This window comes from Erpetoichthys calabaricus, chromosome 6 (genome assembly GCF_900747795.2).
Source record: "Erpetoichthys calabaricus chromosome 6, fErpCal1.3, whole genome shotgun sequence".
NCBI lineage: Eukaryota > Metazoa > Chordata > Cladistia > Polypteriformes > Polypteridae > Erpetoichthys > Erpetoichthys calabaricus.
The window spans coordinates 192641365-192666934 of NC_041399.2; the positions used below are offsets into that span (position 1 = coordinate 192641365).

Consider the following 25570-nt stretch of genomic DNA (forward strand, 5'->3'; position numbering starts at 1 on the left):
TATTATTATTTAATAATTGCCATTATCAGTGTATAAATTGATATAAATAATTGGATTTAAACGATTCGCCAAAATCTGTTGTATGTAAACGATACTGTTTTAAACGTTATTGTTTTTTCATCAGAAAATCCGGTTTCCACGTCTACCTGTATTAGTTTAAATGGCACTTTTGCCACTCGCAATATGGCGGACGCGCTGACGTATCGTGTCGACTACTAGGCAGCACAGTGAATGCGGTGTCTATCTTTACTGTATATGTCTATGCTCAGCGAGGCGCTCTTGCAGCAAGCCGGTCCAGTTTCAGGAAGTGACATCACCGCACCTAGCACGAAATGTTGCTTGGTTGCTATAGCTACAGTGTGTCACCGAAGGCTCCCTGAGGAACAGAGCTAGAAGTCGAAACTTTTTTTTTTAACACAACTGTGCACTTAAAAAACATTGTGACTTTATACATAAGGTAAGCGAAAGCACCTATGATAAAAGTTGTTCTGTACACATTACATTTAAGCCGCTGGCCACTCGTTAAATGCTTGATGAATCAGTTAATTCATGTAATACTATTAGACAGCTTGTTATTATTTTGGTTCTAGTTACTGTTACGTTTACCACGTGCAAACTAGCACCCTTGTTACTCTGTTGTAAAAATAATTATACTTGGACAAGAGTATATACATTAAAAAGTTTCCGGGAGAAGCTGGAGATTACACAATACTTGAGAATCAATGTATCAGAACAAGAGAAATCGTTCCTCATCGCCAGCATTTATTTGTTTACAGACATAACACAAAAGTGACAACGCGCATTAAAAGTATTTGCTCGATCATATTGCATGTGAATCCATTAAAGTGTTTACTGGATCTGTGATCTTCACTACTTTTTAAATGATGACAGCCTGCTTAAGACCAACAGTATAATGTTCAAGATAACCACTGGATTGTTAATTTCTTTAAATGGTACATGGCAAATTTGCTATAATGACTGAAAAACTGCAGTGGTGAATGATGCTTTTCTTTGTTTTTCCTTCTGTGACTCTAATACATTCAATGGGAGTGGAAATTGTTCATGTACAGTATAAATGGGTCACGGAGTCTGCTTTAAACTCCAGTTCTTGCTTACTTTAACAGTGTAATCTATATACGTTTATTATGCGATGCCGCTGCAAATGTTGATTCTGACAATAAATTATGATTTAGTTTGTCTTAGTCTTCTAAATAAATTGCATTTGAGTTTTAGTTTCATTTTTGTCATTTAATTATATTGGTTTTAGTCGACTAAAAGTAACATGAAATTTGTCAAAATCAGATGAGATATCTTTACTTAACATATATGAACAGAATATACTGTACTTCTAAACTATTATACTAACATGCACACTGATGAGCCAAACCGCATATAGTGATAAGTGAATATAAAACGAACAGTTGGCTTAGAAAGGGTACACTTCCAAAAACAATTGGTCGGATAAAAACAGCTGCGATCTGTCATCACAGCACCTTCCAGCAAATTTAATCTAAACAGTTTTAATATAGAAAACGCACCTTTCATAAAGAAAACATGATGGCAGTAGATACTTTTTCTCTTTCATGCAGAGAAAAAACACTCCACAATAACATTTCTATTAGTTTTTGGTCAATTTAAGGAAAGCGCCCGTTCCAGTATGACACTTGCTGTGTTGCGCTTGCCACAAGCGAGGTCCACTGTGGGACTCTTTCTCCAAAATCATGGAAAGCTGGCATAGCCGAGAGATTCACTTGTTGAGCAAAGCTGCCCGTCTCGCAGCTGATGTGGTTGTTCGAGTTCCTGCTTATATTTACAGTATAAGTCCGAAGCAGAGGTAGTTTCTGCCTGACGCGCAGACGCGATGATTCCCCGATTCCCTCTGATTCACCCAAACTGGCGTTATTCAATCAGAAGCTCCCATACAGTTTGATAGAATTTGCCATTACATTCATGCTCGTTATTGGTTGGCGAAACCATATCATGAATAATAGAGATTGTGTTCTGTTTTCCGCTTAACGTCTCTCGTTGTCCAGTTGTCTGTAACATTTTTGGTTTCCTTAATTATGGGTCAACGAGAATTGATCTTTAGGCGTATTTTATTTTGTTTTCGTTGCAGAAAAAAATGCAGGCGGTGTATTCTTTGACAACGAAACCAAATGAACACTATTAGAACCATTCAGGTGTAATCATTTTTATAATACATTATACAGAGAGAGAGAGAGAGGCGTATATTGTAGTAATTTGTCTTTGTGTCACTTGGTTTAAATAGGATCGCGAGATGTAATGAGATTAACGGCAGTTTCCGCGGACATTAAGAGAAAGGAGCTGCATTCGGGTTTTCTTCACAATAAACACCAGTTCGCAATTGTCCAGACTGTCTCCAGTCTCATTTCTCCTGTTCGGTTACTCCTAAATACACAAAACACACAGAGAACCTGTTCGGTGCGGATCTATAGGGTGGCATTCACTTCGGAGTATCAGTAAGAACATTTCACCGACGTCAAGTTTCCCGGGACTCCTGTTTAATAAACATATTGACTTAACAGTACTATATGCAGCGCATGATGTTCAATAGCTAACGTTATCAAACATTAAGGAAAAGCAGATCAATGAAAAATAACTCACATATTCTGTTCAACTACGTGTCTGCATGTACTCCCCTGTCGCGTTAATTTTTCCTACCGGTTACAAACTTGCGTGCTTGCAATGGTTAATCAACGATGTTAAAATAATATCGTATGCGGGAAGTGACAAAATATGTACCCGAGTGTGTACTTTTCTTTATTCGCTCTGGAAGCTTTCGTGAATGATTCAGTGCAAGGCAGAAGGTTAACTCAGAAAGGCGTTTAATTTATTATAGCACACCAAACAGAAATTTACAGAAGACACCCGTCTCCATTACTAACCACTCCCCTTATTTATTCATATATTTACCTTGGTTACCTGGTTTATCACAACTTTATTTAAAACCTTAATTCACAATATAGGCCTACCACAGAGTGGGAATTGTTATGCACGGTCACTCTAGGCGTAATGGCGCCGGGATTGGCTCGGGCCACCGTTTATCCTGAATGGATTGAAGTAAGTTTGAGAAGTCAACATATATCCTGTTAACGTTCACCATCTTTAACAACACTAAACTTTAAGAAGGCGCTCAGCCGCTCACTAGATTTTCCCGCCCGCCCCATAATCGTCTGCGACAAGCATGCGCAGCGCCTCTAAGTCAGATGAAGATGGGACTCAATCCTGGAGAGAGTACCACGTTTAGCACAGGGTTTACTTAAAGAATAGCGCGAATGAGAGTTCAGAACCTCTTATGTCTGATTTCCCACGTACAGCGGCACAATTTCGCATTTACCGGTAACGTTTCTCAGATGCTTCACAACTTTTCTTTTCTTTTAAAGGTTGCAATGAGCGCTAGAACCAACGGAGTGCGCGTTTTTGTGCGCACAAGGCCAACTAACAATTTTGCACAGGAGTTCATTGAATACTTGCCTGACAAAAAGGTAAAAAATAAATAAATATACGAATAAATAAAAAGTAGAAATTGGAAAATTTTATAATTGTGAACATGTGATCCTTGCCTAGCGTGTTATTGCCCTTACTGAGTAGTTTGGGTGATGACAGGAGGTTTCTTATTTGTAGTCCTCTGACTGATGTTTATTGTTGTGTAGAACTGTTTACTTAGTTCTAGATCTCTAGGAGTTTTTTTCATAGTGATAAGCATAGGAATCAAAATTCGGTATTAACTAATTACACATTACTTTAAGGCTTTATTTGTGGGTTTGTTTTTATCCTGCCAAACATGTAAAGCACTTAACACTATCAAATCCCCTGTTTTCGAGAGGCACACGTATAAAATTGTGTGCATCCACTCTGTTGTTTTCTAAGAATGTAATTCTTGTAATATTTGCTGTAATTATTTGTCGGTTTGTGTCAATATGGACTGTATCAGTGTTTTTATGTTATTACTAGTGAAACACTTGGACCTGCAATCCTAACATAAAGTTTGTTAATATAGAGCAACTTTTCCATTTTGGCAACACATTTTTTTTTGTTTCCAGCACAGAGGCCACATTGGTGATGTGGTGACTTTCCTAAGTAGTGCACATTTGTCAACATGCAGTTTTTCTCTTGCATTCTGTATCCTGGATTTTGTTGTGCATGCAAACATGTATTTGTGTCTGTTTGATGCTCAATCCTCAGTGCCTTCTGTGATGTGCTGGAAACTCTGCCGACGTCCCCAGTCTTCTTTTTCCCTTTCCCTATTATGGAGTTGTTCATCACATTCCATAGTCAATAAACACAGTCTTTCTCGATTCTGAATTATGTAGCATGCCCCCAAGGGATTATCAATAAATGGGCTAGTGGGAATTGTGCTTTTCTTCAAATAAACTCAATTTGCCACCCCTGGAGTGGCCACCAGATTGCTGAGGTCTTTAATTTCTTTGAATTTCCAGAATATATCATGCTATAATCGGGATTATTTCTTGCTTGCTCGTATGTGTCAGCCTCTTGTCTGCTTCATCCTTCATGGTCTTTGTCACATAATCACCCTCTTTGAAGTGCTCAGTACCCAGCAGGTGGAACTGTTCTTACTCTTCGTCTTCCTATTATAGTGTTCTGCGTAATATAAGTGGCTTTAACAGTTTCCTTGATACTAAGCAGATATTGCTGGTCTTCTTTTCCTTTCTGCCATATCACTTTGTTTGCCTAAATCTTTCTGGAAAATGAAAACAATCCACAAACAGGAAGCTCCTTCACATACAGTTGCACTTTTGAATTGAAAACAGTCACCAGGACCGCTGACCAGTGAATGAGGGGGAGAGGCAGGTCTTTGTGGTTTTGGAGGAAAACCAGAGTACTCAGCAGTAAAAGAATGGATGAAAAAGATGAGATATGGGAAATGTGGCAATCGAAGAGTCACCAGTCTAAGTCTGGCCAGCTGGATACAGATGTTTTATCTATTTGGCTGGAAGTTTATTACAAACGTTTTGTCTTTCTATCTCAATAAGACAATTTGTTGGCATTTCTTTTTCAGACTGTTAACTTCCATGCAAGAAAGGACACAAGCAGAGGAATAATCAACAACCAGCAATCTGACTGGACATTTAAAATTGATGGAGTTCTCCATGATGTTTCCCAGGAAGAAGTTTATGATGAAGTAGCAAGAAATGTGGTTTTAAAAGCTCTGGATGGCTATAATGGTAACAGCATGTGGTTCACTGGGCCACTGTGCATAAATCTTTTTCCAAAACCTTTTAGGATTCAGGATCAAAACTAATCAGGAGCAGTGTTTAGTAACATTACTTTTAAAAGGAACTTAGTTACATTACACATTACCGGTACTTAAAAAAAAGTAACTAAATAGGTTATATAGTTAAATAATATAGAATGTAATATGTTACAATGTGTTACTTTTGTGTTACTTTTTCTTCTGCACATTTCACTTGCCAGCATTTCCTTTTAAATCCTAACATGAATAAATCCTATATGAACCTACATGAAACTGACCAGAAACACAGAAAAATTTGATAATATTCAGCATTTTGTAACCACATTTAATCCTTCATGTGCTATGAAGTAAATAACATCCATTCCCTTTTTCCATCCCCAAAGTAACCCCCCAAAAATCCACTGTATTAACTCTGGCCGCTGCGCAACCTGTTCACCTGGTTTCAAAATGTGTATAGAAAATATCTGGATGGAAACTAAACTGACACTTTATTTATTGGTTTTTATTACTGGACTGCATGCAGCACGATCTTTTCTGCTTGGGTGTGTGAGTGAGTCCTGCATAGGACTGGCCACCACTACATTTGCCTCTTGCCTTTCACCCAGTGGTGTTGTGATAACCATTGGTTCCCTGTGATTCTAAACTGGGACGATATAATTTATGCAGGATTAAATAGATAATTAAAACTTTTGTTTAATTTGCACGTGCTTAACTTCTTCCTCACTAGCTGTCACCAAATGGCTGGAACACACACAGGCATTATGTTACCCAATAAACACAATACTTCTGCCAAAAAACAGTCTCTCTCCCCTGTCTTCATTTGCCAGGACTAAGCTTCAGCAGTAACAAAGTATTTTGCTACATTACTTTGAAAACTATATCTGACCATGTAACACTCATTACTTTTAACACATTACTCACATTGTTTAACTCAAGATCTCTTAATGGCAAAGCGCTGGTGTTATCAGAATTCATTACAAACTCCAACCTTAACATGCTATACCTAACAGAAACCTGGCAAAACCCAAATGATTTTATGTCTCTCACAGAGGAAACACCACCTGGGTACATTTACTTTGCAGAGTCTTGCAGCTGAAGACAAGGTGGAGGAGTCACAGTAATTGTTAGAGCGGAGCTAAACATGAAAAGAATCCCATTTGACTGTCCATTGTCTTTTGAGTGTCTGGCTCTTAAGCTAATAACAAACTCAGGTCCTGTCTTACTCATTATTCTCTATCATCCCCCAAAATACACATCTTTTTTATCTGATCTGACTGAATTATTAAACCACTTAAGTTCCCTTTCACAGAGAGTCATTCTTCTTTCCGATCTCAACATCCATATTGAAATTACTACATGTAGGCTGAGAAATTAATTCCTATCTTTACCGGACTGTTTTGACTTGGGGCAACATGTTGATTTTGCTACTCGCTCTGGTGGTCATATATTGGACTTGATGTGTACATCTGGCGTATCTGTCAGCAACACTTGTAGCAGTGATTTGGGACTCTCTGACCATAAAGCAGCACATTTCATTGTCTTATTATTTCCCACTCGTCTTACCTGTAAACATCAAATTTCTTTCAGAAATCTTAAAAATATCTGTCCCTCTGTCCTTGATAGTTCTATTTCTGATCTTTTACTGTCTTCACCTATTCCATCAACACTAGATAGTCTTGTTGACCACTATAACTCGGCCCTTCTTTCAGCACTGGATAAAGCAGCTCCTTTAAAGCATAAGGTGTCCTTTAAGCGCTAGGCTCCATGGTACAATTCAGAGTTACGGTCTATGAAAGCAGCTGGCCAGGGCCTTGAGAGAATGACACGTAAGGCTGCCTCAGCGTGCACATCCAGGCTTTCTCTGACCAAAGGGCTTATAGGGATGCACTAACTGCAGGCAAGAACACACATTATGGCAGAATAATAGAAAGTGGACACGATAACCCAAGGGCTTTGTTCTCTGTAGTTAATAAACTACTTCAACCTGCATCTGGCCCAATTACCTCCTCTACCGAAGTCTATAAAAAATTCCTCCACTTTTTCCTCAATAAAATTAAAGATCTAAATAATTCAACTAACATAAATCCATCATCCATTTATATCTTTCCCTGTCTTCCCACTCCATCCAGCTTTTTTTCTAAATTCTCACCAGTCACATCTGCATTTGTTAACGACCTGCCCTGTAAGATGAGCCCGACTGCTTGTGTACTGGACCCCATCTCCACCACCCTTCTTAAATCCTGCCTTCATGCCATTATCCCAAACGTTATGACAATAATAAACACATCCCTTGATACCGACTTTGTGCCAGCCACTTTTAAAATCACTTCTGTAACCCCAATATTAAAAAGCCTGGTCTTGATGCTGACAATCTTAACAATTTTCGGCCCATCTCTCACTTACGTTTTCTGTCAAAAGTTCTTGAGCATGTTGTATCTTTCTAACTTACCAATTACTTAACTTGTAATAATTTGATTGAACCCTTTCAGTCTAGTTTCAGAGTGCAGCACAGCTGTGAAACTGCCCTGCTTCAGGTAACCGATGATTTGCCTATGGCAGCTGACTCTGGACAAATCAGCATATTAATTTTGTTAGACCTCAGTGCAGCATTTGACGTTGACGTACAGAACATTCTACTGTCCAAAATGGAGAATGTGCTGGGTATCTCTGGCACTGCCCTCCAGTGGTTTAAGTCCTATCTGACTGACAGGCAAGAGTTTGTTAATCTTGGCAACAGCAGATCCAGCTCAGCGCCAGTGACACAAGAGGTTCCTCAGGTCCCTGTCCTTTGCTCTTCTGTATCCATATGTTTCCCCTTGGCCATATCATTCTTAGCTATAGACTGGGTTATTATTTTTATGCTGATGATGCTCAATTCTATTTCAATGTTAGAAGTGAAACTTCATAAGGGCTTTCACAGTTCATATCTTGCCTCAGTGAAATTAAAACCTGGATGGAGCAGAACTCTTTAAAATTAAATTGCAACAAAACTGAACTATTGCAAATTGGCACTAAAGCGCAACTTAAGAAAATAAGCTCCTTCTCTGTCACTCTTAACGGTGATTACATCAGACCTTCTTCTGATGCAAGGAAACTTGGTGTAAAAATTGATTCCTCCCTTTTTTATTCCACCCCTATAAACCACATTAAGAAAATTTCTTATTTTCACCTCTGCAACATATACTGTGTTTGCTCATTCTTCTCCTATTCTAATGTACTTAACGGCATCCTGAATATCTCGATTTTATATTTGTGAATTTTATAACAGACTCTTGAGGAACCTGGTAAATCTTGGTAAATTGTTGTTGTTGATGATGATGATGATGATGACATTCTGTACCTATTTTCATTCATTCATAACAGACTTACAACTCATAATATGAAATAAAATGTTTGGATATACTGTAGTATCAGTCCTTTTCAGAAAAACAGAGCAGTAGAAGTCAGCTTATGACTTCAGTTGAAAATCACTTCCACAGTTTTATGGCAAAGGCTGTCCCTGCCATTGTGGTGATGCTTGTAATTTTTCTTGGGTATTATGTAAGCTGCAAACAATGCAAAGTAAAAAATCTAAAGCACACAGGTCTCAAATTCCAAATAATTTTTTTGTGGAAGCATATTTTATATTTGTCACTTTGTGAAAAATATATGTAACTGACTTGTTTGTGCAGAAGTGCATGTTTGAGCTCTAGGAGTATGGAAGACTCTCAAGAAAATACAGGCCATGCCATTCATTTTGTGTAGAATACATCATGCCATAGACTAGAAGTTAGGATGTGAAATGTAAGGGAGGAGCCTGACAGTGTTCACAAGGAACTGGTGACTTTAATTAGTGCAATTACAACCTATAAAAACTAAAACAATTAATAATACAAGTACTAAAAACTGGTATAATTACAATACCTACAAAACCAGGGAAAGCATCTTTGTTCGACTGAGCTGATTCAAAGTGTAGTGAAATTTAGTGAAATTTGCAGGCATAGCATTATATATTATTTTAAAATGATGTTGATATTATGTTTGAAATATAAATGAAAAAATACAAAACATAAATTTGTTATGCATAAGTAGGAACAGTACCATCCAGAATGAGCACACTTATAACATAAAAGCAAGCTGTCTAAGAGTAAATCAGAATCCAAATAGAAACTGATTGAAGAACATGCAAACTCAATCTAGGAGCTCTTTCTGTTCCTCTGTACTATATATATGTTATCATCATCATCTAGTATTAAAATATAGCAATGTATATTATGAGTTTTTTTTTTTTTTTGAGTTTGTGTCGATTGAGCGGTTGCTCATGGAGTCCCGAATGAGGCATATTACCTGCATTGTGAAAGAGCGTCAGTTACGGCACTACGGCCATGTGGCGCGTTTCCCTGAGGGTGAACCGGCTCGTAAGATCCTCATTGTTGGGGACCCGAGTGGCTGGACCAGGCCAAGGGGTCGCCCACGTAAAACCTGGCTGCAACAGATAGAGGGTCATTTCCGGAGGGTGGGACTGGACCGCGTGTCTGCCTGGGGGGTTGCCAACCGGGATCCTGAATTGTTCCGTTGTGTAGTGGGTGCGGCAAAGCACTGTACCAGTGCATGCTCCCCAACTTGACTTGACTTGAATGTATATTATGTATAATTACTACTTTGACTGAATCACCCCTGTTTTCTCTTATCAGATCCTACTCCACTTGTATACTGTAGCACTCTTCACTGAGCACAGATTCAGATGGCTTAGGCTGTTGATAGCTATAATAGATACAGTACTTACACATATAAAACATAGAAATAAGAACCAGTGAAACAGAAAAGAAACTCAAAAGTTAGTATATAAAATCATGGTGGTATAAAGTCCTGTGAAGAACTGAGATACAGGCAACAACAACAACAACATTTATTTATATAGCACATTTTCATACAAAAAGTAGCTCAAAGTGCTTTACATAATGAAGAGAAGAAAAATAAAAGACAAAATAAGAAATTAAAATAAGACAACATTAGTTAACATAGAAAGGAGTAAGGTCCGATGGCCAGGGTGGACAGAAAAAACAAAAAAAAAACTCCAGAAGGCTGGAGAAAAAAAATAAAATCTATAGGGGTTCCAGGCCACGAGACCGCCCAGTCCCCTCTGGGCACTCTACCTAACATAAATGAAATAGTCCTCTTTGTAGTTCGGGCAGTTGACTATGGAGGAGAGGAAAATAAAAACTCCAATTAACAGCATTCCTGGATAAAAGAAACCTCTGAAGAGCTACAGTTGTTTGAAAATGACAAAGTCACCACTTTGCTGGTCCAGGCCAACTGGTGCCATACTGAGCATTCTACAGTGTCACAAGTGAATATCTTTTATATATGTATTTCTGTAACTTGTACTACTTTGTTGTATGCCAACAGGTACTATAATGTGTTATGGGCAAACAGGAGCTGGTAAAACGTACACAATGACAGGAGCCACAGAAACGTACAAGCAAAGGGGCGTCATACCTAGGGCTGTGCAACAGGTAATTTATTATGGGCAGTTATTTTGCCTTTTGTAGTATTTAGACACAGTACATAGCAGAAATAAATACATAGGCAAAAATTGATTATGAATATATTCATTTCATCAGATTATATAAATAGACTACACTGGTCTGCAAATTTTTTTTCACTCCCTTTTTTTGTAGATTTGAGGGTGCTAAATCCAAATTTGATAACAGAATTGCTCTACCACATCTAATTTTTGGGAGTTTAAGGTTTAAAATGAAGAAAAAAAAACAATTTATATAAAAAAGTAATATAATTTTAAATTAATCAAAAAACAAAAAGTATTGAATATAGAATATATTGAACAAATATACATAACACATATAACTGGCATAAATATACTGTAATTATTACTTACAAAAATATTTACTTGGTAGTATGTTTTCTCCTATAACCCTCTGGGAATGTTTAACGATGGAATGACCAACAGTTGTCTGCTGAGATAGACTCACTCCACTCTCGACTCTTAACGTTTATCCATTTGAGCGATGTCCTGTTGGAATATCGCCTGATATTCGTCAGAGATCACTCCCACGTTCTTTGGAAAAAATCCAAATGAGAGTGTTGGAAAACTGATTTTTAAAGACATGTTGCATCCAAGTACTAGTTAGGAAGAGAGAAGCTCCCCAACTAGTTCCTCATGGTTTTCTGCCTTTGTATTCCTAAGAAAATTGTAGTAGAAGTTTTTTCTTTTTTATTATCATTGAAGGAAGTTGTGTATTCTTTTACCGTTCACTTACCTGTTACCTGGTCAAGACAATGGATGACTCAATACGACATTGTATATTGAAAAAAAAAATTATGCAACTTTCTGTCTTCTGGACAATACAAAGGGATTTCTGGACAATACAAAGGGATTTTTTAAGCTCATATTTTCTAAATATACATTCCTGAATATTTTGAAGGAATAATAAGAAAATACTATCGATTGTTTGTTGTTTCCACCTCAGCTAATTTTAAGAATGAAGAAGACTGCCATTTCTGAACTCAAAACATACTTCAAATAGTATTCTGAGCTTTAAAAAAAATTTCCATTAAAAAAGTAACTTATTTTTTTAAAAATTAACCATTTTTTCAAAACAGAATTTTTCACTGAATGCAATATTTTGTGTAAACAGTTTGTGGTAGAGAAAATCCAATTTCAAAATTGGATTAAGTACACTTAAATTTATAAGGTAAACCGATTTGTTTGGAGTTTTTTGTGCAGACCATTGTTATTTATGAATTATAAGTTCATGAAATGAAAAAAATAAAAATACAAATTTGAAATTACAAAACAAAAATGCCAAAAAACAAATATAGTAGATTTGTGCATTGGCCTTCTTTTAAGAGGAATTGACTACAATCTGAAAGAAAGAGAGAACGATTGGGATATTTTAGAAGTAAGATAAGGTAAGACAGTGGTCCCAAGAAGGCTCAACTGTGAGTGAAGCAGGAGTACTAATGGAGAGTTGGAATAACTTGCTCTTGATTTTTGTTTACGTTCAACAGCAGTGGACTGGTGGCTCTATGCTGTTCTTACTATTTCACATATATGATCTTGAATGCTCAGTTGACATATTAATTCCTTAGTGTGTTAATGAAATGTGATTTTTTTGCAAAAACACAGTAAAGCTGCTAATTTATTTTTTGTTTCCATAGGTTTTCAAAGAAATAGAGAACAGACCCGATCAAGCGATAGCAATTCGTATCTCCTTCTTAGAAATCTATAATGAGAGCCTGAGCGACCTGTTGGCCACAATGTCAGCCTGCCAGCCTGTAGACTCACAGATGACGATTGTAGATGAGAAGAACTGTATTTATGTGAGGGGTCTGTCAGTGCATCGGGCCAACAATGAGGAAGAAGCCTTCAGTCTGCTATTTGAGGTATGTCAGAAAGACACACCAATTGGTTCAGGACCATGGAGCTCAGCTTTCATCTCAAGTGTTCTTCATATTGTCATCTGCTGGCTTTTTGTTGATCTGCAGTCCTAACAGTCTTGCTACATTTATTCTACTTATTGTATTTTACTAGAATTGGGAAAGAAGAGCGCTTGCAATAAATTCATTTTTCAAGTGGCTCAAAGTTCCATACCACGCTCTCCAATTTTCATTGGTGGTTAAGAATGTGAAGCACATCTTATTCTCAACCAGTGCCACATCAGAAAGAACAAAAATAAATGCATTTCTGATGCATCCTTATGTAGTGCTTTTCACAAAAAAATCTGCAATGTCAGGCAGGTGACCATACATTCCTGTCCATCTGTCAGCCTTTCTCTTTTTCTAAACTATCCCTGAAGTCTGGAACACTAAGGTATTTTGGTTAAATAGACAAATGCTGTCTGATATATGAAAAGTAAAATAGTTTCAAAGCTCCTCAGTTGATCTGTGTGGGATAAAAGACCCAGATGGAGGAGTGTGTGCAGAACTGATCTACAGGTCATTGTAACCCCTTTCTAATACTCTGAAGAATTTGTTTAGGCAAAAAACACCTAAAGTATCACTTTTTATGGATGGGAATTAATTCTAGGCTCTGCACGTATCAGAACTTTGGCAATTCTTTCACAATGAGTGAGAGTTGCTGAAGCACAGAGATTACTCTCTGAAGTTACATGAAACAAACCAACATAACCTAAGTTCGTAATTTTGACAGCCAAATGAAACTCAATTTTTTAAATCAAATGACTGATCAGTAAATTAATAAATAGCATTTTTATTGATCTCTGAAGGGAAATGTACTTGTTTCACAAACAGTAAAAAAACAAATTTACAAAGTACAAGACTCAAAACTATATATGTAAATCTATAATAATAATAATAATAATAATAATAATAGCAATAAAACCGTAAAAATTACAATGAGAATATTATGAAATAAATTCTCCTGACTCCAGTTTGTCTATTATAACTGCCATGGATGAAGACAGGCATGCTGGGAGTAGGAGGAGGTATTATAGAATGGCAAAGGGCAAAAGAACTCTAGCACCTTTTTTTTAGCACACTGGTGCAATTACCATGTGACTAGAGCTTCTCCAGGGGCACCACATGATGGAGGAGGATGGGCAGTATTAGCCGTAATAGCCTCCAATTTTGACATCGTCCTTTTCTCTGTCACTATCTCCAGTGAGTCCAGGGTCAGCTTTTCTTATTTGGCAGTTTATTTAAGCATTTATTTAAATTAGGTATCGTGGAACTGTGGTCTACAATGGCTTAACCTGATACTACTGGGAAAGACTGTCACTCTCTACTACACTGTAGTGAAAAAAGCAGATTCAGAAAAAAAAAACCAACAGTGTCATTTTGTTTCTACAGGGAGAAACCAATCGAGTTATCTCATCCCATTCCCTCAACAGATACTCATCCCGGTCACACTGCATTTTTACCATTCACATAGAGGTGAGAACCAAATTATTTTATTCTATAAATTCTTTATTGTCATACCATTACTGATTATGTATTTGTTCTTCATACATGGCATTTGTTTTTTAATAAATAAATAAAACACATGTACATGGTCTGCTAGTGCACTTTTGATCCCATGAGTGGGTTCACTTTTCACCTGTACCAAGAATCAACTGAGCAAATACAGTCTCTCAATTTTTAAAATAGCATAAAGTTTATTTGTGTCATTTACATTTGTTTTTAATGTTAAACCGATATCAATGCCAGTGCACTTTAAATGTAATAAGGTATGGTACAAACGACTATTACAGTCTCATCTCATTATAAACTGTCTGCACACTCTTCATCACTCTTCTTTGTGAGCTACAGTGAAGCATTACAGTAGCCACTGTAATTTAGGTCAGTTAAGTTTAAAGTTCCTTCCAAAATCTATGTTTTATTATTTCACCTTAGGCTACTGAAATACTGTAATGTAACATCTTCTTAGTATTATGGGAAAACATACTTTTTAGGCCATTAGCCATTATGCTGTTTACCACATTTATAAAACAGCGTAATAAGGCTATTTGACAAAGTTAAACTCTAGCTGGAAACTGTCTACAGAGCCTGAGGCATCTGAAGTGATTTGCTATGTATCACATGGTGAGCTGGCAGTGGCATAGTATGATTGTAACATGCAAACTTGTGTTTAACTCTCTAAATTCCTAGTTATTAGGCAAAGTTGTGCCTTTTACATTGACTAACAAGTTATTCCTCTTTTTGCAGTCAAGATCTCGAACCCTGTCAGATCCCAGATATGTCACCTCAAAACTAAACCTAGTAGATTTAGCTGGCTCTGAAAGGCTGGGCAAAACCAGGGTGAGTAAGAAAAGCTGATGTCATTAGGATCACTTTTGGTTTTCAAAATAATAATTTACCATGTTAGGAATATTATATATTACAAAATGTTTATAAAAGAATGGAACTATTGTACAATGTCATGCCAGAATGAAAATAAAAGAAAATGCTCTCAATACGTAGTTCGATAGTCATAGTGTAAGGGTCATTCAGACAGTGAAGTGATACTCCATTGTATTCCTGTATCCTTTTAGTTGTATTTAGAATTAATTTTACTGTAACTGCTAAAGATATATCACTTCACTCTCTCTCTCAAAAATCAAACCAGTTTCAGGTATTTTCAGCATAGATGTAGATATATTTCTGTACCCCCACAAGAAGAATTCCAAAGGTGCAAGATAAGAACTTTTAGGCAATCACCCACATATTGTATGCCCACAGTAGGAGCTGTAAATGTTTGCTGGCTGGAGTGCACACAGAAAAACATTTTAATTTTTCCTGTATATTTCCATGTAAAAATGTTAGTGTTTGTTTTTTACTGATCTACAATGTTTTGAAAAAGCACTGTGCTATTATGAATACCCTGAACTCAAAGTAGACAAGACTGTTTTCTGTAACAATGCGACGTTGTCTTTCTGTTTTGTGTCAGTCAGAGGGTCAGGTCCTGAAAGAGGCAATGTACATCAACAAATCTCTGACATTTCTGGAGCAAGCTATTCTAGCCCTGGCTGATCGCAAGCGAGACCATGTTCCCTTTCGACAGAGCAAACTTACCCATGTGTTAAAAGATTCACTAGGTATGTTAACTTTGGACAGCCTTATCTGTGACCCCTACATTATATGCAATTCACATTTTACAATTTGCTGGATGTCAAACCATTTACAAAAACTTGTGCATTATTGTTCCTACAGCAAATGATTTAGTCTTAAATTTTGAAAGTGCTATCAAGTATTCTCCAGGACTGAAAATCACTGTCTGAACTGTCACTTCATCTCAGACCGTTATTAGCACATGACATTAGTGACATTATAAAATCACTAGAGTACTGGATCATTTTGCCATGTCTCTACAGGAGGTAACTGCAACACAGTGTTGGTGGCTAATATCTATGGAGATGTGGATCATATGGAGGAAACAGTAAGTGCGTCATATGTGATAAGAGATTTTGTGTACTACTGCTGTCAAAACTCTTGCTGATTGTTTTAACATGGGTCATTTTATTTTCATCCAAAGTATAGAAAATCAATTTAGATGCTAGGACAATCACAATTCTGTTATGTAACAACATGCCGAAAATGTATGCTTTTGATGTAAAAATGTTTTTTTACCATTACATTTTTGCATAAATGTGAAAAAGATGGAAACTCTCTTCTGTTCTAATTCATTTAGTAGGAATGCATTAACTGGCAGAAGTATAAGCAAGCAAGAAGCAAAACAAAGCAAAAAATTCATTTTGAATACAGTGATCCCTCGCTATATCGCGCTTCGCCTTTCGCGGCTTCACTCTATCGCGGATTTTATATGTAAGCATATTTAAATATATATCGCGGATTTTTTGCTGGTTCGCGGATTTCTGCAGACAATGGATCTTTTAATTTCTGGTACATGCTTCCTCAGTTGGTTTGCCCAGTTGATTTCATACAAGGGACGCTATTGGCAGATGGCTGAGAAGCTACCCAGCTTACTTTTCTTTCTCTCTCTCTTGCGCTGACTATCTGTGATCCTGACGTAGGGGGTGTGAGCAGGGGTGCTGTTCGCACACCTAGACGATACGGACGCTCGTCTAAAAATGCTAAAAGATTATCTTCACGTTGCTACCTTCTGTGTGCAGCTTTTAAGTATCCTGCATGGTGCTTCGCATACTTAAAAGCTCAAAGGGCACGTATTGATTTTTGACTTTGTTTCTCTCTCTCTCTCTCCCTGCTCCTGACGGAGGGGGTGTGAGCTGCCGCCTTCAACAGCTTTGTACCAGCGGTGCTTCGCATACTTAAGAGCCAAACAGCCCTATTGATTTGTTTGCTTTCCTCTCTGTTTCCTTTGAAGAGGAAGATATGTTTGCATTCTTTTAATTGTGAGACAGAACTGTCATCTCTGTCTTGTCATGGAGCACAGTTTAAACTTTTGAAAAAGAGACAAATGTTTGTTTGCAGTGTTTGAATAACGTTCTTGTCTCTCTACAACCTCCTGTGTTTCTGCGCAAATCTGTGACCCAAGCATGACAATATAAAAATAACCATATAAACATATGGTTTCTACTTCGCGGATTTTCTTATTTCGCGGGTGGCTCTGGAATGCAACCCCCACGATGGAGGAGGGATTACTGTATACTACTGTACAAGCAAGTGCAAGATGGAGTTTTCAAACAGAAGGGGCCAAGAGAAACAGTCCATTCTGTGTTGGGTACATACAGGAAGACACATAACAAGAAGACTTGACCAGCAAAAAAAAACATTAGAGTTAAAGTCAGGTTCAACCATTGAATCCTGTTTCATTAAGTCTTACAGCTGGTGACGTTTGTTTAGGTACTCGATTTGACACAAACTCTTAACCTTAACGTCAACCATGAAGATATACCTTACCAGACATTTAAGGATTTTGGAGATGGTTACACTTTTCATGACAAAAAAGGAAAATGTAACTTATGACATAAGGAAAATAACAGGGTAATAACAGAGATTTTGGATTTTGAAAATTGGAGTCACAATCAGAGCAATGAATCCTTGCCCTTTTCCCTATTTTGCAACCAACCAACACACACTAATTTAGCAAATGTTGGATTTGCTAAAAACATAAGCCTGCAATATATGAAATATGCTGATATGCTCTGGTAATTTTCAAAAGCAACAGTTTTGTTACACTGTTGCAGTTGACCTTGGTCAACACTGAACTGACAAACATTTAATGAACTTGTGCACTACAAGCCAGTTCTCTATCACTGTGAGTAGAATTTACATAAATTCTTCCTTGCAACACGGCCATAGTTCAGCCTTAAGTTTCCCCGTGTCCATTTCTTCTTTGAAAAATGCATTTTTGTGTACAAACAGCTATTTCAATGATGAAGCTTAAGAAATCAAAATACAGATAATGTGTTAGAGACGAGTATCTTCATACCATCCTGCATCCAGTGAGACATTAACAAATTGCATTTGTGCAGTTGTTAACACTAAGTCTTTGAGAACCTAAACACAAAATATCACAAGTTTCTCATGCTATGATGTCAAGTACCACTTTATAGGGCACAGTGTAGTTTTATGGGGAGTAATTACTATCATATTATGCTTATTGGGAAGAGCTGAAAACAGGCATGTGCCGTATAGCATCAAGTAGCACTGATAGCAGAGCGACAAATATTCCACCAAGAAGAGACATTTGCAAGTTCTGATGTCTTTCTAGTCTAGGTTACTGTCAGTGTTAATTGTTTCCCATATATGACTTTGATTTTTTTTTTATTCCTTTATTTCTTAGTTGTCCACTCTGCGTTTTGCAACTAGAATGAAATGTATCCGTACAGATCCAGCTGTGAATGAGCATTATGATCCTGTGGTGAGTGAATTTTCCTGAAATAATACACATATCTTAAAAGGAAGTCTTAAAGCTTGTGCACATCTCTCTCACATCTCAGGTTTAATTGACATGTTTCAATACATGGGTTTATTATTTTTAAACTACTTATGATTGAGAATGACTTTTACTTTCTGTTTATGGATCCCTCATGCACATAAACTGCTCTTCAGTATTTATCATTTTATAAGGCCCTGTAGTACACCAAAAAAATCTCTGCCTTTTTTTTAAGACATGGACATTTGAGGCAACCTTTTCTCCAGTGGCAATAGTTTAATTGCGTTCATTTTCAAATATTTGATACACCCAACACTATAATATTCCCAGTAGGATTTATTAAACCAGAATATATCTCAGAAACTACTTATCTTTCTAAAAGGCCAGAAAGCCAAATCATCTGATGCAGTGTTTTGCTACAGGCTGCTGTGGATGAATGTAGGCCATGTTCTTCCAGGCATGGTAACTGTGAAAACAATTCTGTGAACATGTTGCAGTGGCTGAGCTCAGAGTCCAGTCACCTTTAAAACCACATAAAGTCAGTAAAGCTAAATTTGAGGGTCTTTTGTTATCTACGCCTGTAACCTCTACACAAACACTGTCAAGGCACAAAAGAGTATCCAGGTATAAAGAAGCTGATAATTAAGCTAGGGATGTATATGGGACGAATGAAAGAGTGATGGAAAGTGTGAATGATATCAAGCAAGGAATAAAGGATGAAGTGTTTGAAAAATATGGAGAGTAAAAATTGAGAATGAAAAGGATATGCTTAGTGCCAAACTTGACAATATGAAGCATTCCAAGTGGAACAAATGACAAATGCTACAAACAATAGAAGAAAATTCAGAACATATTAGTGGATACATAGAAAAAAAAAAGAATAGTACTTTTTTCTAATTTTTATGAATTTTGAAACAGATTACAGAGATATCCATTCAAAAATAGGATACAGGAGCAGGTAACATCTGACAGTGAAATAAGACTATATAACCCATCTAAGGTTAGAAATATCAACTGCTTATATTCACATGCACTAAAAAGAAAAGAATAAGCAGGAAACTAAACAGGATAAAAGTATAAGCTGTGTATTCAAAACAATGATGAATAAACAACAGCATAATCAGAAGACATCTATATTCGTCAAACTAATAAATATTTGAAATAATAGAAAAGATAATTAGAACAAAAAGAAAAATTAATAATACAAAGGATAATTGTAAATTGTTTCTAAACAGAATCAATGAGACCTAAGCAAGGTTATAAAAATAACTATATATATATTTATACAAATACACATTATATATATGAGACATAAAGAGACTCATTGGCAATTTTGATGCTTTATCATCATGTTTAGAAAATGAGCTTCTCGGACAGCTGGGGTATTAGAGTACATGTTATGGTCTTAAACTTTAAAAAAATGAAATAACTATGTGCTAGTGCCAACTAGTGCCAAACCTCTCTGCCCATGCTTTCCCTAAAAGCAGTGCAAGTGACAATGAACAATCAACACCTTTTTCAATACAGGTCTTCCATGTAATCATCTGATGGGAACATAAGGATCGTGCCTGTGTGTCAGTGTAAGTGAAAGCCTTGTTGGTAGCATAGTTGGGTGTTAGTTGAGCTTTACTGCTTTGGCTGGGTGAACCTGTTGTGCAAGCTTGAGTAAAATCCAACTCTAGGACTGTTTACACCCCTAACCCTTCAGAGCAATAGTAATGTATTATATTTGTAGTTTCTGGTTGGATTTTCACAGATTTCAAATTAATCAGACCACTGCTGTATGTGGAGGCCTCAAGTTTCACTAGATCAGTATAAGCAAGCCCTCTACATGCATTTCTGGTTTATGGACATGGTTGAACAGACCTACCTGCCAAATGTTTGATCGTTGTAAATGATCTGACGCATAGCTGAAATACTGTCCACTTGTGTTTATTTAAAAAGTACATTAAGGTACATTATGATTGAGCATTACAATGTTGCAAGGCAAATAAATCTCCCAGCACAAATTGAAATTATTTTTTGTATAACAGGAATGATTTGTTATTTTAAACTGTTAACATTAATTGAACAACAATCAGTCATTAACACCCCCACCCTCTAAGTAGATGTCATCATTAAAGACTACACAAATGTCCTCTGTTTATTATGTAAGGCTAATATAGCATGAAATATAGTAATCTATCTACCTATGGAAAGTCAATTTGAGACTGTGACAGCAGTATCTATCCAACTTTTTATATGTACATAAAGTGAAAAGACTAATATCATAAAGTAGATATCTGTCAATCTACCATTAAAAGTTAGAATTTGCAATATGAATATAACTAGGTCTGCTATTCGCTTATTTAATATATTACTACTTACCTACTTTGCAGATACTGGAAGTCTGGCCATCAGCCCAATAAAAAAATAAAAACACAAAAAAGATAAAAACTGTGGTACAGTAATAGCTTCAGGGGAGTTTGACCAATTTTTACAAAGAAATTAGCAAATTATTTAGCCTTTCATATGTGTACATCACATTTTTACAGACCTTATAGTAAAAGACTTTCTGATGGCTTCTTCAGTGGCTTCTTCTAAAATTGTGGCTTCTTCTAAAATTATTGAATCAAGAAGTGGAATTCTTAGCATATCTGTCATTTTATTGTTTTATTTTAATGAATTTTAAAAGTTCATGTCTGTTTTTGACACAAATTAATAGCAAACACACAACAAATGCATTTTATATTGTAATACAAGTACCACATTTCAAGACACACAAATTCTTTTTCTAAAAGTATACACACATTCACACATTTTACGCTTTTAGATGTCTCTGAATTACTTATGGATTTCTGTCCCCAGCTCCAAGTGAAGAAGCTTGAAAAAGACATCCTGTTGTTAAAGCAGGAACTGACCATGCATGACACTCTGGTGAGTCTGCTTCTTTCACATCTTACTTAAAGGTCTCCAGCTCCTTCAGATCTTCCACAGTGTAAGGGGACCCTTTTTGGCTGTACTGTACTGACTGCCTACCATATGTGGATCCTGTACAATATACAGTACTGTATATCTCACAGCAAATGGGTCTGTTTTAAACTTTTGCCTTTAAAGCATTGCATTATTACAGCTCGGTATAGTCAGGTACTGCACTTTAATGTAGTACTATTTAAGAATAAATTATGCTCATTACTAAGGAATATCCCATCTCTTTAATTTTAATCCTAAAGTGGGAAACAGCAATTGAAAGGGGCAGCATACATAATACACTAAAATCTAACAGGAAGCTATACTATATTGTATTTTATTAAAATTAAATTTTAGCAGGATTTGATTATTGATGTGTTAATGTGATGTGAACATGTGTTGTGATTCAGCAGGATCTGATTCAATAACAGTCCTAATTTGCTTTATTTTTTTAATACTTGGACAACTAAAAAATATGTTTGTGATATTGCTTTGTCTTTAGCTTTTACAAACATGCAAGGGAGGAGAAGGTGAGCTGTGGCAACATAATTGTGAAAATAGGCAACTTTACTTTTGAAATATGGTGCAAAAAGGGTTGAAAGATTTAGAACCACAAGCCCCAATAGACAGAGCTATGCTATTCCTAAACTCTTCTAAAACAGCCAAATAAAATAATTTCCAAAGTAGACAGTTTCTGCATAATATTGCACAATTTAATCATTTTTCACCCTGACTTGATTGAATGTCATAAGCCTGCAGTAATTTTTTAGTACTTCTGCCAAAACAAATGTGTCTTTCTTTGCAAAATAAACTGCCATCTAAACTTGAAAGCACTTACCTAAACATGCCTCAATGTTTAACTTCATATTTCTCATAGAATAACCGCAGCCAAGTGCCATATGAAGCCTTGAGTGAGAGCCAGATAGCTGAAATTAACAAACAGGTCCGCAAATACCTGGAGGGTGCTATTGATGAGATAGAGGTAAGTAGCACAGCCATTTCCAGCTCACAACTGTGTGCATTTCAAAGGAGACATGAAAATTGTTTAGTTAAGAAGTATCAAGACTAAAGCATATTGTTTCCTTTACTTTGTAATTTGATTTGTGTTTTGAGAAGATAGAGTGTTTAATTCATTTACTTTCATGCTTTAAAATCTTTGATATGTTTATTTAAAACAGACAAGACCTGCCATAATCCTGATGTATTTGGAGTACTTGAAACTCATCCCGCTCTATTTTTTCAGCATTTGTCTACTCAGACTTGCCACTGACGATTAGATTTGTGAATCCTAACTTAGAATAAGTTGGGCATAGTCAGTTTCTACCTGGCACATACATGTTACCCTCTGAACTTTTGCGAATCCAGATAATATTGTAATTTTATTATATCTTAACCATAAATCATTTTGGCAGTTTTTTTCTCTTCAGAACTCAGCAACACTTAAAATCTCAGTTAGGGTCAAAAAAGACAAGGGTAAAAAACAGAAAAAAAAATCAATTAAAACAATAATAAAAATACCAAGTGAGTGATGCCAAGAGAAGTAGTAAAGTAGTGGGGGTATATTATTATACCAGACAAAATGGGCAACCCGTGTATCAAGTAAAAAAGCATGACGACTATATTAATTACTTAGATTTTAACCCATCTTAGACAGGTAGCACAACTACTTAACATTTTTATTAACATTAATAAAAATATACCTCTGGTCAAAAGTTTGAGAACACCTTAGTTTTTCCAGCTTTTCTTCAAACTGGTAGTGTATATTACAATAATATTTTATTAAAACTACTGGATGTTTATTATATTTTATTACACAGCTTTAAGATTCCAAATTATCATGCACAGAAGAACACTTATTACAAAAAACATACACAACTATAAAAATACCAATTATAAATGTTAGGTTAAAAATTCAGAAATAATGTGTTTAACATAGTATAGGTTACTTCTTCAATTTGGAGTTAAGAAGAGTGCATTGTACCTGGTTTGAAATTTCTGTTTGAATTTGTGATGACTGAAGTTTTAAACATTCTCAAATATAATTGGACAGTTTCTGGCAAAAAACAAACTCATAAACAAATCAAGCAGATGTGATCAAACTTGGCAGAGTTACAACCTTGAAAATGCCAGAATCCTATTGATTTTAGACAAAATCATTTCCTACTAATCTCCATTTTACTGTGGTTCAGTAAATGGTCCAGATAAGTGTTGTGGAAGCTGAAAGGCCTACAGATTTTGATTTTGCAACCATTTTTAAAAGATTTTGCTCTCTTTGGCACTGCAACTTAATTTTTTGTAGTAGGTAGGAGTAAAAATATATTGTGGTTATTGGAAATCTTTCTTGAAATTGTCTACTATTTTTGAGAAAATTAGGAAATCATCACTGTTGAAGAGACCTAATACATCCAGTATGTGATACTCCATCCATTTTCAGTCCCCTGTGCGTTTATTCTGTATTTACTTTTGCAGAGTGAACACTGATGTTGGTTTGTAATGTTTTAATTTTGGACCATGATCAAAGATGTATTGCCAACGACAAGAACAGCAATATGGAAAAGGTTGCTGAACCAGATTTTTAATCTGTTTTGTTTAAAACCTTTTTTTTAACTAACAAAAGATTTTTAAGGAAAATAGAAATTTGAACACATGACAGTTTTTAGTTTTTAACAATAACAGATCACTTTTGAAGATCAGGGTAGACATTACCAAATGGAGAATTTCAGAAATATTAAGATAGTATAAAATTTGCTAATACAGTATAATACAGTGGAAACTCGGTTTGCGAGTAACTTGGTTTATGAGTGTTTTGCAAGATGAGCAAAAATTTTTAATAAATTTTGACTTGATAAACAAGCGAGGTCTTACAGTACAAGTAGTATGTATACGCTTTGTCTGCTGAGCGTCATGTGATCACAACTGAGCTGATGGTGGTTCTCTCTCTCGCTGCGGGATTGTGGGCAATCGTCTCCTATTCTCTGTCTGAGTTGGCGTGCCTCACTAATATAGTCAACATCCGTACGAGCGTATAGTGTTTACTACAGCATTAGCATTGTGACTGTGTGTGTGTGTGTGTGTGTGTGTGCGCTCGCGTGTGTGTGTGTGTGTGCTCGCGCGTGCATGTGTGCTGTGACGTGCGAGTCCCCGTCTTGCACACTAAGACACAAAGCTGAGTATCAGTACTTTAGCAACACCAGCTTTATTCAGCTTGAAACAGACACAGCAGTCAGGCAGTGCCCTGCGCATTTGTAATGTTCCTTGTTCCTTGTATCACCCATCGACGGCAGGCGCTTATAGCATGTCCGCGATCTTTTCGGATTCGCTTTTACGGAGAACTGCTACAGCGCTGGGAGAATGCGATTGCTTTGGGACGCTCTTCCACGTGTTGTCCCGTTGGGTAGAATCCCACAACAGTTTAGAAATTCACTCACACCAGTCATGATTCTTTTCAAAGGTAAAGTGCAGGTTAATTTGTTTTATGTATTTTTACTTTATATTTTGTATTAATCATTTTTATATGAATAGTTTTGGGTGGTGGAACAAATCATCTGAGTTTCCATTATTTCTTATGGGGAAATTCACTTTGATATACAAGTGATTTGCACTACGAGCACGTTTCTGGAACGAATTATGCTCGCAAACCGAGGTTCCACCGTATATGGAACAGTTTGAAATTGAGTTGAGTATATGTAGAGTATGTTTTTAAATACAGGCAAACAACTCCAATTTATATTTGAACTCCTAGAGTAAATTGTGTTTTTGTAAGGAAAAATGATTATGAACTGAGTAGGGCTGAAATTCTTGACAGACAGGATACTGCACCTCACAAGTATAAATATGTCACCTCACTGTTTTTTATTTCAAAACTGTATATCCAAAATATATAGGACTACACAAAGGTGGCAGGATGTAAGTTAGCAACGATGCAAACATTAACTTTGCAGTTAACATTTGTTTCTGCTTTCAGATTATTAATATACGACAAATTCAGGAGGTGTTTGCTCAGTTTAAGGCGGTTTTACTGTAAGTACCACTCCAATAAAGTATTACACTAATCTATTTGTTAAATCTATTTTAGATATAGTGAGCTG

At 36.3% G+C, this 25570-nt stretch overlaps 1 protein-coding gene across 1 annotated transcript in view; it reads left to right on the forward strand.

Annotated features, from left to right (window-relative positions):
- Window positions 1-357: 357 nt before the first annotated feature.
- kif9 (kinesin family member 9) overlaps window positions 358-25570 on the forward strand; it is a 49931-nt gene continuing 24718 nt past the window's right edge. The window contains exons 1-13 of the mRNA XM_028804219.2: window positions 358-457; window positions 3405-3506; window positions 5042-5207; window positions 10625-10731; window positions 12398-12622; window positions 14048-14131; window positions 14903-14995; window positions 15624-15771; window positions 16048-16112; window positions 18441-18518; window positions 21381-21449; window positions 22360-22464; window positions 25447-25502. Of these exons, the coding sequence (XP_028660052.1) occupies window positions 3411-3506; window positions 5042-5207; window positions 10625-10731; window positions 12398-12622; window positions 14048-14131; window positions 14903-14995; window positions 15624-15771; window positions 16048-16112; window positions 18441-18518; window positions 21381-21449; window positions 22360-22464; window positions 25447-25502 (1292 nt within the window). The 5' untranslated portion in view covers window positions 358-457; window positions 3405-3410. The remainder of the gene's footprint in view (window positions 458-3404; window positions 3507-5041; window positions 5208-10624; window positions 10732-12397; window positions 12623-14047; window positions 14132-14902; window positions 14996-15623; window positions 15772-16047; window positions 16113-18440; window positions 18519-21380; window positions 21450-22359; window positions 22465-25446; window positions 25503-25570) is intronic.